The sequence below is a fragment of the Abramis brama genome, assembly GCF_963993115.1.
Source record: "Abramis brama genome assembly, chromosome: 9".
Classification (NCBI taxonomy): domain Eukaryota; kingdom Metazoa; phylum Chordata; class Actinopteri; order Cypriniformes; family Leuciscidae; genus Abramis; species Abramis brama.
Window position 1 is genome coordinate 15,576,788 of NC_139971.1, and position 15,153 is coordinate 15,591,940.

General features: G+C 38.6%; 1 protein-coding gene across 1 annotated transcript in view; it reads left to right on the plus strand.

The window, feature by feature from the left end:
- Nucleotides 1-15,153, plus strand: part of tcf25 (TCF25 ribosome quality control complex subunit) — a 261,356-nt gene that overhangs the window by 23,958 nt on the left and 222,245 nt on the right. Inside the window, exon 6 of the mRNA XM_084123919.1 lies at nucleotides 6,660-6,742. Within this exon, the coding sequence (XP_083980045.1) occupies nucleotides 6,660-6,742 (83 nt within the window). The remainder of the gene's footprint in view (nucleotides 1-6,659; nucleotides 6,743-15,153) is intronic.

Consider the following 15,153-nt stretch of genomic DNA (forward strand, 5'->3'; position numbering starts at 1 on the left):
AACAGAATTATAACTTAGATGGCAACTTCTTGTCCTATTATAGTATCTTTTGCAAAAAAGAAATTAAAATGGAATAAGAAAAAAGAAAGTAAACACTGTAACCAACCAAGTCTGTTTGCACTGGAAATTATATATAATTTTTCAAATAAAGAAGGTAGTGCTAATTTTACATACAGTACACAGTGAATATTATATGAATACAACATAAGGGGCTTTCGCTCCGGGTAGTTCTAGGAACTTAGAAACTAACCATCAGGGTGGTTCCCCTAGGCACATTTTCCTGGTTGCATTCGCACCACCAGTAGGAACTCTGAATGACTTTTGTTGAGGCGTTTGTTGTTGTGACTTTTTTGATGCCGCCGCGGATATTTTTGATGGTGCTAAGAACACCAGAGCCTGAGCAGACAGCGCTCCCATTCTCTGTCTTCCTTAGATTACGGTCTGTTTAACAGTCCTGTCTAATACATTATTAGATCGAACTGTTATACAAAGAAAGCAAACATTATATGAAAAAGGATCAGCGGTTGCCTTGTGGTTGATGTCCAATGTCGCTTGCGAGCAGAAATACATAATCATGTTTCGATTGGTCAAATTCGCGTTGGATTTTCTCCTTAGCGTAAAGGTTGCGGGGTCCCTAGGGATGGGTATCGTTAAGGTTTTAACGGTATTACTACTCTTACCAATACTGCTTATTGATCTGGTACTTCAGGCATTCTTATTGGTTCTTTTTGTTATAATAAAAAAGGAAAACTAATTAAGAACATAATTAACATTGCTTTATATTTATATGTATATATATATATATATATATATATTATATATTAGGGGTGTGCAAAGCAGCCGGTATTTGTATTTGTTGAGGGGGGAAAAGTATTTGTATTTGTATTCGAGTAAAATTCAAAATAGGTGTAAAAATCCAGTTTTTTTGCGTTACACTTCTAATTTACGTTATAGTGTAAGTATTCTTTAATTATATCCATTATAATAATTATGGATATGCAATATTGGTTGATGTTTTTCTATAAATCCAGCAATGAACATGTAACAAGGAACGTCATTAAAAAGAAAATAACATAACAGCCATTACCTATGTTAACGTTACTCTGTCAACAGCCTATTGTCTAAATTACCGAGCTTACAGAGCTACTAGTGTTGTCACGGTGCCAAAATTTCAGTATTCGTTACCAATACCAGTGAAAATCCACAGTTCTCTGTACCAATTTCGGTACCAAAGCTTAATTTAGATTAAATTTACATATATTAAAGTGTATATCACGGTTACAAAGATGGAAACTGTAGTATTAAAAACACTTTACAATAAGTTTCCATTTGTTAGATAACATTAGATAAAATGACCTAACAATAAACAATAGTTATATACTGTCGCAATTATTCTCCTTGGGGTTAATTTAAAAATACATTTTTAACATTACTTACATTATTATTTATGTTAACATTATTTAATGCACAATGAATGAAGTGAACAAACATGACCAATCAAGTGTTTGTATTAAATAACATTCACAAACATTAATTAATGTTGTAAAAATATATTGTTCACTCAATGTGTTTATGTTAGATAACACATTAAGTAATGTTAATGAATAGTATCTTATTGTAGTGTTACCAAACTATACAGGAGATAAAACGTGTTTTATTTGACTTGACTGTACTTTTATTTAATCCAAAACTGCATTCATATTTAATTTTAAAAGGGCTTTTTAAACCTGCTAAGAGTTATCCAGCCAAGAATAAGCCTAGAACTGCTTTTCTGATGGACTAATATTAATGACATAATGACGGCTTTTTATTTCATTTCTCATCTCCATAAATATATCTAAAGCTAATGCAAGGGCTAGAAAACAATTAATTATTTGCTGATACTTCCTCGTCATCATGGAGAGCGCAGTTCGCACCGCTTTCTCCTTTCCACAAGCGCTTGCTCTCCCGTACGTCTGTCGTTGCTATGTAACCATGGACATAGGCGCGCCGCTCGCTTCCGCGCTTGCCGCGCGCCTACATTTGAAATCTGAACGCGCAAAAAACGCGCTATGTGAACGACGTATGTGTCTTTTTCCTCCTTTCTTATCAACAAGTGGATTTACAGCCACCACATCAGCAGCGCCGCCGGTCGCCATGTCTCATGAGGAAACGCAGCTTTTTGATATAAAGTTTTTCTTGTTCCCGAATACAAATATTTTTAAAGTATTTGTTCGAAATAAGTATTCGTAAAAAACACATTATTTGTGCCTTTGTGTATATATATATATATATATATGTGTATGTGTATATATATATATATATATATATATATATATATATATATATATATATATATATATATATATATATATATATATATATGTATATATGTATGTATGTATGTGTATGTTAGGGGTGCACGATTCAGAAAATGTCACGATTCGATTCGATATCGATTTTTAGGCTCAAGATTCAATTCAAAGTCGATTTTCGATTCAAAAACAAATCTCGATTCAAAAAAACGATTCACAGTATGTAAATGTTAGGGGTGGGAATCTTTAGTCACCTCATGATCCGATCCAATTCCAGAATGATTCTTTATCTACTCCTCCCCCCTCCCCCTTCCCCTCCCCTCCCCTCCCTATTAATTCATTAGTTTACATAGGTAATTAAGTACTTTAAAAAAAATAAATAAAAAAATAAAAATAAAATTAAAACAGTTGTATGTTAAGAATTTTAAACTAATATAACTTCAAAACATACAAGTAGCAAATAATAAAGAGGAGCATAGAAACATAACAAACAAACAAACACATAGTGCTTTCAGTAGCCTATTTAAGATTATCAACGTTTTCCATTCAAGAACTGTGAGTGATTTTTCTTCATCTTTACTTGTTGTTTTTTACTATGACATCATAGACTGCGGGAGATCTATTAAGCTGCATTCACGCACGGATCTCCTTTGAAATATAAGAAGTAAAGTGGTTTTTCCTGTCGTTTAATCCCTTAAGACATAACTGGCTGTGTTTACGTTAATTTTGCACAAGTATATTAAACCACTTACACGGAGTCGCACAGCCGCATGCGCGAGCAGTCTACACAAACAAAGCGTGCGTGTCAGCATTTGAAATTGAAAGCAGCCTTCTGTTAGTCAGGTTCATATTTTAAATATACAAGTCCACTGCATTCCAAACCACATAAATGATGACTTCTTAGAGCATTTGTAAGGAAAATACCGAAAGGCGAGACAGCACGCTTCAAGTGTAACGTAACATCAAACAAAGCGCGCGTCTCTCACAGCGCATCCTGTGCAATGAAGCCTGTGAATGTCCTTGTAATTCGCTTCAACCTTTCCGAACTTATGAAAGATTATTTTACGGAAAGTTTGATTAGTGTATGTATGTGTGTGAGGAATTGGAAGAAAGCAGATTACGGGTGTTTCTAAAGCAAAATCAGCGTCATCGCATATCTGGTTAAAAACTAAGCTCAGAATCGATTCTGAAATTCTCAGAATCGATCCAGAATCGTTGGAGAGAGAATCGCGATGCATCGATGGATCGATGGATCGATTTTTTTTCTCCCACCCCTAGTGTATGTATATATTGTAGCGACTGGGCTATTTGAATCATTCATTCGTTTGGCCTGAATTAACAAATTCAGACTCTCTGTGTTTTCTAAGCACATTCCTTCCCAAAACGTTCTTTGCTAAGCTTACTAAAGCTTGTAAGCTCCTGACCCCCAACAATTACAAATCATACGCCGGCTCCAGAGAGACTGGAGCAAATGGACTTTTACGACAGTAACTGCACCTCAGAGACACTCCAGAACCTGAAACTAACATTCCTCTCTGCACCAAAGAGATAACGAAACTTTCTCCTGCTACGTGACATCACACCCCCACACACACACAAACATCCCTGTGTGTTTGAATTAGGATAGAATATCCTCTAATATATGTACAATTACATTATGCATGTGTGATTAGTTTTTGCTTTATAATAGAGGTGTGACTTTCTAATGTGTAGCCTTGAATCATAAATGTTCTGGTTTAAGAATGTTCACTAACTTTCTCTGGCAACTGCCTTCCTGACTTTAAAATGCTTATGTATATCTTATGTAACTTTGTGTATTCCTATAATCTTTCATATGACATGTTTTATATCATTTTAAATCTTGAGACTTAACGGAGTTGAATCTCGATAATAGATTGCAATGATATGATTATTACTATATGAATTGTCTTACTAGAGTATAAAGGCTCAAATTCTGACAACACCATAACTCCCTCGAGTGGGTGTCTCCCCCAGAGACAAAGGAACTTTTTCCCGCTTCAGATCTTTGGACGTTCATTGGTTGTTCGTGCGAACAGAGGCGTGAACCCATCCTCTCCATAAGAGACTGACACCGAAGTCTCTCCGAGAGCACTTTTACGAACCCTCTTCGTCAGCGAGAAGATCCATATGGCTCCCTTTTTGGGAGCGTTCTCCATTTTTCTTTTTCTTTAAGTCTTTTCTTTATTTTCGTCTTCGGACTCTCCCTACGTTCAGCGAAGCAAACGTAGCCGGCAACCTCAACTTTAAAGAGACTTGAACTTCCCGCGGCCGCGCTTACCGAAGCAAGCCCTGCTTTCTTAAAGAGACACACGCACGCTGCTCTTAACGATGCACGCACGACTCTGCGTTCTTCAGCAACAAAGAGAACCATTTTGCAAGATAAGTTTATTGAACTTTTAATGTAATCTGATTTCTTGTTGTCTCTCAAAGGTTACCTGGTCTGTGATTTTGCCTAACTGTGATCTTTCTTTGATCGCACATGTTAGTTTCACTTTCTCTCATCTCTCTCATTTTCCGGTCTCATCTCTCTCATTGTCCGATTTCTCTCTCTCTCTCTCTCATTTTTGTTATTCGTTTAGTCTTGTATTTGTTTACGTGTCCTGTACATACATATTTACTCGTGTAAATTGTAGTATTTTGTATTCCTTAGTTCAATGTATTAGTCCAATTATTAAAGTTCCATATATCCTTGATTGCATCTGTCTTAAATGCTCATAATTACAAAGTCAATGATTTGTTGATCTTAAGCTACAAAGCTGATTTGTTACTTTTAAGTAACCTAATTTTATAAGAACAGGAGAGTTGTTTTCATGGCCAGAAAATAGCTTTCTTTGAATTATAAGAAAGAGATAATTTTTGTTGAGAAATTGTTAAGTTAATCTTACGGCCGTTTTGCTGGACAAACAACCGTTTGATGATTACATTAATTTCCATTAAGGGTTATCTCATAATCGATCTGAAATAGGATTATTGATATATGAATGATGAATTATAATTCGTTGTGATTGATTATTCATATATACCAATCGATCTATTTTCAACTTCGAATAAATTAATGTGACTGTAATATGCAAAATATTAATCATATTCATGATTAATTATTAAAATTCCCTATAGATCATTTGAGCTAAATGTTAAATGTACTACTAATGCCAGTGCGGTTATGTGTATATATATATGTATATATATGTGTGTGTATATATATATGTATATATATATATATATAATGTATGTATATATGTATATGTAATAATCCAGTGAGATTTGTGTATGCACAAGGAATCTGACAACAGCCGGTATGATCTGATCTCACCATCATCGAGTCCGTCTGTGATTACATGAAGAAACAGAAAAAACTGAGACAGACTAAATCCAGAAGAACTGTGGGAACGTCTCCGAGATGCTTGAAGAAACCTTCCTCCAAAGCTACCTGAAAAACTATGCTATGTTGAGGGTTGGTTTTTAGGGAAGGACTACACGCCTACGTGTATAAACACATATTCAATCGCGCAAACCTATAGACTGAACTCGTAATGTGCATATGCACGCCATCGGCGTTCTCACGGGTTCGTGTTTTTGAAGTTAGCGCAGAAAGAACGAGAGAGTTAAGAGTTTTCTGTTAAAACGGTGTCGTCTTAGCGGCCCCTAAGTTAATAACTAATGATCGTTGCGACGGAAGTGAATCAATCAAACTAACTTTAGCTGGACAATAACTTTATTCTAGAGCTGCTATAAAGCCAAAACAATTTAATTTCCTATTATCAATGTAAAGCCGCTTTGGAACAATCTACATTGTTAAAAGCGCTATATAAATGAAGATGACTTGACTACACATTGAATTTGATCAAACAGTCTTCAAAGCTATAGCCGAACAACGGTTCGTTTAATTTTACAGATACTTAGGTTTTTGAAGGCAGAAGCGCAGCTATTGGCTCTAAATGATACAAAATTACACACACTTTTACAAAGTTACCCCACACGGGACTCGAACCCACAAGGAGAATTTTTTAAATACAGTATGTGCCTTGAACAACCAGATCCATTTGCACTTGGCCGATTTGCACTTGGTGGTTTAAGTGATTGGATGCAATACATGTCAAATACATTTTGAAGAGCATTTACAACCAAGTCTTTTTTCATGACGCATGATGTGACCAAGTGTAGAAAGTCTCTCGCCATTGTGTAGATGTCTGCATCATCCACTACACCGAATATTGCAAAATGAACAAATGGATCTGATCTCATCTCTTGCATCATATTAAGTTCTGGAGATTTGTGTTATGTGCACAAAGCCTGAGAATTATGCTACTGATTGTTTTCTTTTTTGTTTGTGTCCACATTCAGATCGAAACAGAGACAGAGGCAGTTTCATCGTTGCTCGTGGATGACTGTTTATAAAGACACGTGGCCCCGCTTCAGTCGACCAGGTCAGACTTTAACCAATTTATCTAATTTTCCCAGAATGTTTGTTCAGTAAACCGAAGTACCACCCAGAGTATCAGTTTGTAGGATTTGTGCAGGGCTGGCCCTTGGGTTTGTGGGACCCCAGGCAAGAGCATGAAAATGGGCCCCACCAATATTGGCATATTATTAAAACTATATAACCACTACAAACATGACAAAAAATACACTGAAATCAAATCACTAACAATAAGTACACTGTAGGTTGTTGACAAATAACATGCCTGTCAATTTTCTTTTTTTAACATTGTTAAAATAATCTATGTTATTGAAATGGATTATGTTTTATGTACAAGTGTAGATTTTGTATTTCGAGCAATGACTGGTGACCATTAAAGGGGCATTTCACCCATTTGAACATTGTTTTTTATTTAAAGTGGGTCATATATGTAGTCGAAATGTAAAATAATTTTTGAATTTGGTGCCTTCGTGACCGAGAAAAGACAAAAAATAACTTCAGGATGCATTTGTATGAAAGACAACAACTCCCACAATGCACCACATTGCACAGCTCCGCAAGCCACTCCCACTAATCCAGAAAGCGCATATCTGCCTATAAGAGAAATCACTCTTCCGTCTACAAGGCTAGCTACCACCAGAGCTTAAAATTCATTTCACATTCACACAAAATGTCAAACAAGATGGAGGATATTGCTTTCAGTTTCAGAGAGTAAAGTCCCACCCACTGATCTGTAATAGGCCTGTAGCGTGAGCGGTTCCCGCCCCCTGGAATAATGAGGAGCTAGTGTTTGTAGTCTCTACACTTTTCAATGAAATGTGACTTCCTGCTTATTATGACGCAAAATGATGATTTTTACGTCATAATAAGCAGGAAGTAAAACACTTAAATCCTTATTTCTCCCATCTCAGGGAAAAATTAATGAAAAATCCACGTTTATTATAATATATGACTGGGTTTCTAACAATAGAAAGCTTAATGCAAATGGGTGAAGTGTCCCTTTAAGTGCTAAAAAAAAAAAAAAAAAAAAAAAAAAAAAAAAAAAAAAAAATCAGTTTGAATGAATGTTTCAGTGAGTCGCTCATTAAGAGTTCACTTGTTTCATTACTAGATGAATCCGCATTTTTGAACAAATCTTTTGAATGATTCAGTGGCGCATACATTTTTTTTTTTAACAGTCACTTGTTGCCACCTACTGGTGTAACAATGTAATCTTATACAATCTTTATTTGAAGCATCAAGTTACTTTCAAAAGGTGATTTACTCTATTTTGATCGCTACTGTAGACATCAGTTTTTATATCCGAACTCTAAACTTTAATCCCAGTAGTTCTGTGATGTGAATTGTCATAACATGGAAATGATGATACTGTGTGGTTAAAAAGACTTGGTTTGTGAAGCTGTTTCATGCAACTGCTCTTGGTCAGCGGCAACGCCAACACAAATTTAAATGTTCCACTGTGATCGTACTTGTTAAAGGTTTAATAGACATAGCTGAACCATTGTATTTTAGGAATAAGATTTCTGCCAGGTTGTTGTTGAAAGTAAGAATTCATTCTTAATTGACTTACCTGGTTAAACAAAGGCTAAATAAATGGGTGGTGGGGGGGGGATTTGTCTATTCCATTTAATCTTTGTTTTTCAAGGTTTCAGTGGCTTTTGGGGCCCTTGACATGCTCAAAAACTCTTGAAACTTTGCACACAGGTCAGAACCCGCGGCCATTAGGGCCGGGCTGAAACTGGTACCCGGGCGTGGCAGGGGGGCTCAACAGCGCCCCCTTGAACACGGTCTGAAAACTTGGTCCATATATCAAACACGCTTGCATGAATTAATATGAAACTCGGTACACATATAGATCTCATCAGGCCAAACAACTTCCGCACTCTAAGTTATTAGCTCCGCCCAAAAGGAAGTCGGCTATTATGGGTTGTTTGAAAAACGCATGCTGTGGAATTTGATGTACTCCTCCTAGAGAATTCATCCACTCGAGTCAAGTCAAGACATTGAGGATGCTAAATTGCGGACGGATTTTTGATATCTCGAACGGTTTGGCCGTGGCGAGGAAACGAATTTATGGCGAGAAAAGATAAAAACGAAGTGTTATAACTTCTGCATACATTAACTGATCTTGATGAAACTTCAGCAGTGTGTTCGTGGTAAGAGGCCGATCACATGTATGTAACTATTGTGAGTCAAAGTTATAGCGGACTGGCAGGAAGTGTCACTTTCTAAATGCTTTTGACAAAAGTGAAGGGGTTAATTTTATGTACAGTCACAAAAATCAGTACACATATTGGTCTCATCGAGCCGGACAATTTTCTAATTTACAGTAATTAGCTCCGAGTAACAGGAAGTCAGATATTTTGGTTTGAATGTGGATTTCTTTGCAAAATCAGCCTCTGTATTTTTACCCACTCCTCTTAAGTGCTTTATTTTATTCCCACCAAACTTTTTTAACATGATGAAAATACATTAAAGATGCTAAATTGTAAACAGATAATAAATATCTCAAACGGTTTTGCTATGGCGAGGGATTAAATTAATGTCAAAAAAGGAAACACTAAAAACCTCCTATCTTCTAAAAATGTAATTATACACCATTTATTTCTATATACAATTATATATATATATATTTTATTATATATATATATATTTTGTTATATATATATATATATATATATATATATATATATATGTATATATATATATATATATATATATATATATATATATATATATATAAATATAGCTGCAAGCAGCGATGGAGGGCCCAGGCCGGTGACACCGCCTCCCCGGTGCCTTTAGTGCAAGCACCACTAATAACCCTAGCAACCACTAAGAGCTCCCTAGCAACCACCCTAAACAAAAAAAAAACATTTTTTTTATTTTTTTTTATTTTTTAAAGCAATTTTACTCTCATGGCCTTGCGATATCGCTCCATGCTTGTGCCTATTCGGCCATAGGCACGAGGCCGCAGGCCTCGTGCCGTACTGAAGGCACTCGTTATTAAAGATTTTAAGAACTCTATAAAAACTCCATAGTAACCATATTTGACAACTACCAACCACCTAGTAACACCATAGCAACTACCAAAAATACCTTAGCAACCACCCTGAACACCCTAGCAATGTCTAGAAATGCTCTAGTAACCACCAAAAAACTCTAGCAACCACCCAGAACACCCTAGCAACTGCCTAGCAACCACCCAGAACACCTAGCAACTGCCTAGCAACCACCCAGAACACCCTAGCAACTGCCTAGCAACGCCCTAGCATCCACCCAGAATACCCTAGCAACCGCCTAGCAACGCCCTAGCAACCACCCAGAATACCCTAGCAACCGCCTAGCAACACCATAACAACCCCCCAGAACACCCTAGCAACTGCCTAGCAACACCCTAGCAACCACCCAGAATACCCTAGCAACCGCCTAGCAACACCATAGCAACCACCCAGAATACCCTAGCAACTGCCTAGCAACGCCCTAGCAACCGCCTAGCAACCACCCAGAATACCCTAGCAACCGCCTAGCAACACCATAGCAACCACTCAGAATATCCTAGCAACTGCCTAGCAACCACCCAGAACACCCTGGCAACTGCCTAGCAACGCCCTAGCATCCACCAAGAATACCATAGCAACTGCCTAGCAACACCATAGCAACCACCCAGAATACCCTAACAACCGCCTAGCAACGCCCTAGCAACCACCCAGAATACCCTAGCAACCGCCTAGCAACGCCCTAGCAACCACCCAGAATACCCTAGCAACCGCCTAGCAACACCATAACAACCACCCAGAATACCCTAGCAACTGCCTAGCAACACCATAGCAATGTCTAGAAATGCTCTAGTAACCACCAAAAAACTCTAGCAACCACCCAGAACACCCTAGCAACTGCCTAGCAACCACCCAGAACACCTAGCAACTGCCTAGCAACCACCCAGAACACCCTAGCAACTGCCTAGCAACGCCCTAGCATCCACCCAGAATACCCTAGCAACCGCCTAGCAACGCCCTAGCAACCACCCAGAATACCCTAGCAACCGCCTAGCAACACCATAACAACCCCCCAGAACACCCTAGCAACTGCCTAGCAACACCCTAGCAACCACCCAGAATACCCTAGCAACCGCCTAGCAACACCATAGCAACCACCCAGAATACCCTAGCAACTGCCTAGCAACGCCCTAGCAACCGCCTAGCAACCACCCAGAATACCCTAGCAACCGCCTAGCAACACCATAGCAACCACTCAGAATATCCTAGCAACTGCCTAGCAACCACCCAGAACACCCTGGCAACTGCCTAGCAACGCCCTAGCATCCACCAAGAATACCATAGCAACTGCCTAGCAACACCATAGCAACCACCCAGAATACCCTAACAACCGCCTAGCAACGCCCTAGCAACCACCCAGAATACCCTAGCAACCGCCTAGCAACGCCCTAGCAACCACCCAGAATACCCTAGCAACCGCCTAGCAACACCATAACAACCACCCAGAATACCCTAGCAACTGCCTAGCAACACCATAGCAACCACCCAGAATACCCTAGCAACTGCCTAGCAACGCCCTAGCAACCACCAAGAATACCCTAGCAACCGCCTAGCAACCACCCAGAATACCCTAGCAACCGCCTAGCAACACCATAGCAACCACTCAGAATATCCTAGCAACTGCCTAGCAACGCCATAGCAACCACCCAGAACACCCTAGCAACTGCCTAGCAACACCATAGCAACCACCCAGAACACCATAGCAACCACCCAGAACACCCTAGCAACCACCTAGCAAAGCCCTAGCAACCACACAGAACACCCTAGCAACCACCTGAACAACATGAATAAGCCATATCTCAGCACCAGAACATCGTACAGACATGGTTGTTGGCTCGTATGCAATCATGTATAACACCCTAGCAACCGAGTGGCGAGTTTTGCCACTGCAAGCACCACTCACATTTTCTTCAGGAAATGTACATTCTAGTTAATGGTGCTTGCCAAAGGCAAGGCATCATTAGTGTTCTCTTGCATACTTATTAGTGGTGCTTGCTGAAAGCAAGGCATCACTATTGTTATTGCTCATACTTATTAGTGGTGCTTGCTGAAAGCAAGGCATCACTATTGTTATTGCTCATACTTATTAGTGGTGCTTGCTGAAAGCAAGGCATCACTATTGTTCTCTTGCATACTTATTAGTGGTGCTTGCTGAAAGCAAGGCATCACTATTGTTATTGCTCATACTTATTATTAGTGGTGCTTTTTTAAAAGCATCACTATTGTTATTGCTCATACTTATTAGTGGTGCTTGCTTTACACCCTTTAGTAAAATCTTCATAGCCACACCCTAGCAACCAGTTTCAGCACCCTAGCAACCACTAAGAGCTCCATAGCAACCACCCTAAACAAAAAAAAAAACATTTTTTAATTTTTTTTTATTTTTTAAAGCAATTTTACTCTCGTGGCCTTGCGATATCGCTCCATGCTGGTGCCTATTCGGCCATAGGCACGAGGCCGCAGGCCGAGTGCCGTACAGAAGGCACTCGTTATTAAAGATTTTAAGAACTCTCTAAAAACTCCATAGTAACCATCTTTGACAACTACCAACCACCTAGTAACACCATAGCAACTAACAAAAACACCTTAGCAACCACCCTGAACACCATAGCAACGTCTAGAAATGCTCTAGTAACCACAAAAAACTCTAGCAAGCACCCAAAACACCCTAGCAACTGCCTAGCAACTGCCTAGCAACCACCCAAAACACCTAGCAACCACCCAGAACACCCTAGCAACTGCCTAGCAATGCCCTAGCATCCACCCAGAATACCATAGCAACTGCCTAGCAACACCATAGCAACCACCCAGAACACCCTAGCAACCACCTAGCAACGCCCTAGCAACCACCAAGAATACCCTAGCAACTGCCTAGCAACCACCCAGAACACCTTAGCAACTGCCGAGCAACACCATAGCAACCACCCAGAACACCCTAGCAACCACCTGGCAACATGCTAATCAAGCTGGCAACATGTTAATCAAGCTAGCATCATGCTAGCAACATGCTAATCAAGCTAGCATCATGCTAGCAACATGCTAATCATGCTAAAATCATGCTAGCAACATGCTAATCAAGCTAGCCTCATGCTAGCAACATGCTAATCATGCTAGCATTATGCTACCAACATGCTAATAAAGCTAGCATAATGCTAGCATCATGCTAATCAAGCTAGCATCATGCTAGCAACATGCTAATCAAGCTAGCATCATGCTAGCAACATGCTAATCATGCTAGCATAATGCTAGCAACATGCTAATCAAACTAGCATCATGTTAGCAACATGCTAATCAAGCTAGCATCATGCTAGCAACATGCTAATAATGCTAAAATCATGCTAGCAACATGCTAATCAAGCTAGCCTCATGCTAGCAACATGCTAATCATGCTAGCATTATGCTACCAACATGCTAATAAAGCTAGCATAATGCTAGCATCATGTTAATCAAGCTAGCATCATGCTAGCAACATGCTAATCATGCTAGCATAATGCTAGCAACATGCTAATCAAACTAGCATCATGTTAGCAACATGCTAATCATGCTAGCAACATGCTAATCAAGCTAGCATAATGCTAACAACATGCTAATCATGTTAACATCTAGCTAAAAACATGCTAGCAAAATGCTAGCAACATGCTAATCAAGCTAGCCTCATGCTAGCAACATGTTAATCATGCTAGCATTATGCTACCAACATGCTAATAAAGCTAGCATAATGCTAGCATCATGCTAATCAAGCTAGCATCATGCTAGCAACATGCTAATCATGCTAGCATAATGCTAGCAACATGCTAATCAAACTAGCATCATGTTAGCAACATGCTAATCATGCTAGCAACATGCTAATCAAGCTAGCATAATGCTAACAACATGCTAATCATGTTAACATCTAGCTAAAAACATGCTAGCAAAATGCTAATCATGCTAGCATCTTGTTAAAAGCATGCTAGCAACATGCTAATCATGCTAGCATCATCCAACCAACATGCTAATCCTGCTAGCATCATTCTAACAACATGTTAATCATAGTAAATCATGCTGGAATGTGGTAAATCGTAGTACATCATCTTAGAAACATGGTAAATCGTGGTAAATAATGCTAAAATGTGGTATATCATGGTATCACAACATGAAAATTGTGTTAGCATCTGCCCAGTGGCGAATTTTGCCACTGCAAGCACCACTTCACATTTTCTTCAGGAAATGTACATTCTAGTTATTATTAAGTTGGCTTGAGAAAGCCAACATATTGAAATCCTATTTAAACTTATTATTATTATTCTTCTGACCCTAAAAAAATCTATATCAAACTCCTCCTAGAGCTTTAACTCTACATACTCCAAACTCGGCTCGGACACTCAGACTGATCTGACTCGGTATGCTATATCTTTTCAGACTGATCGGACTTACGGTTTTCCTAAAAATGACGATCAAAACTCGAAAAAACTCATTCAAAAACTCCATTGACTTACATTGGGGAGTTCTAAAAAATTCAAACCGACAAAAATTTAAATCTAAACACCTTGAAGACTAAACCAAACTGCCGTTCTATATACTATATGAGCCATTGAGACTAATTTAAACTAAAAAACTCTAAACTATAAACACTTATAAACTAATTAACTTATAAACTCATGAATTCATAAACTTATGAACTCAAACTCATAAAATTAATAAACTCTGAACTCTTAATCTCATTTAAACTTATAAACTCTAAACTGATTTAAACTTATAAACTCAAAACTCAAGAACTCATACACTTATAAACTCATCAATTTATACACTTATAAACTCTAAACTCAGACACACACACTGAGTTTATGAGTGAGTGTGTGAGCGAGTTAGAGTGTGTGTGTGTGTGTGTGTGTGTGTTTATCTAACTTATTTATCTATCTGTCAAACTTCAAACTACTGTAAACTACTGTAAACTTCAAACCACTATAAACTTCTTAAGTTTAAATCTTCCAGCTCCCAAGCAACTCCATAGCAACCAAACTCGAGTACCCTAGCAACCGTTTTGTAAGACCTATATCTCTGTATCAGAACATCGTATAGAGATGAGGTTTGGCTCTTTTGACTCATGCTAGCAAACAGCACTTCCAACATACTACACATGCTAGCAGTGAATAGCTACATGCTAGTAGTGATTAGTTAAGTGTTAAATCATGCCAAGATCATGCTAAGAACTCTATAAAAACTCCATAGTAACCATCTGTGACAACTACCAGCCACCTAGTAACACCATATCAACCGCCCTGAATACCTTAGCAACCGCCTAGCAACCACCCAGAACAGCCTAGCAACCACCCATAACACCCTAGCAACCACCTAGCAACCACCCTAGCAACCACCCAAA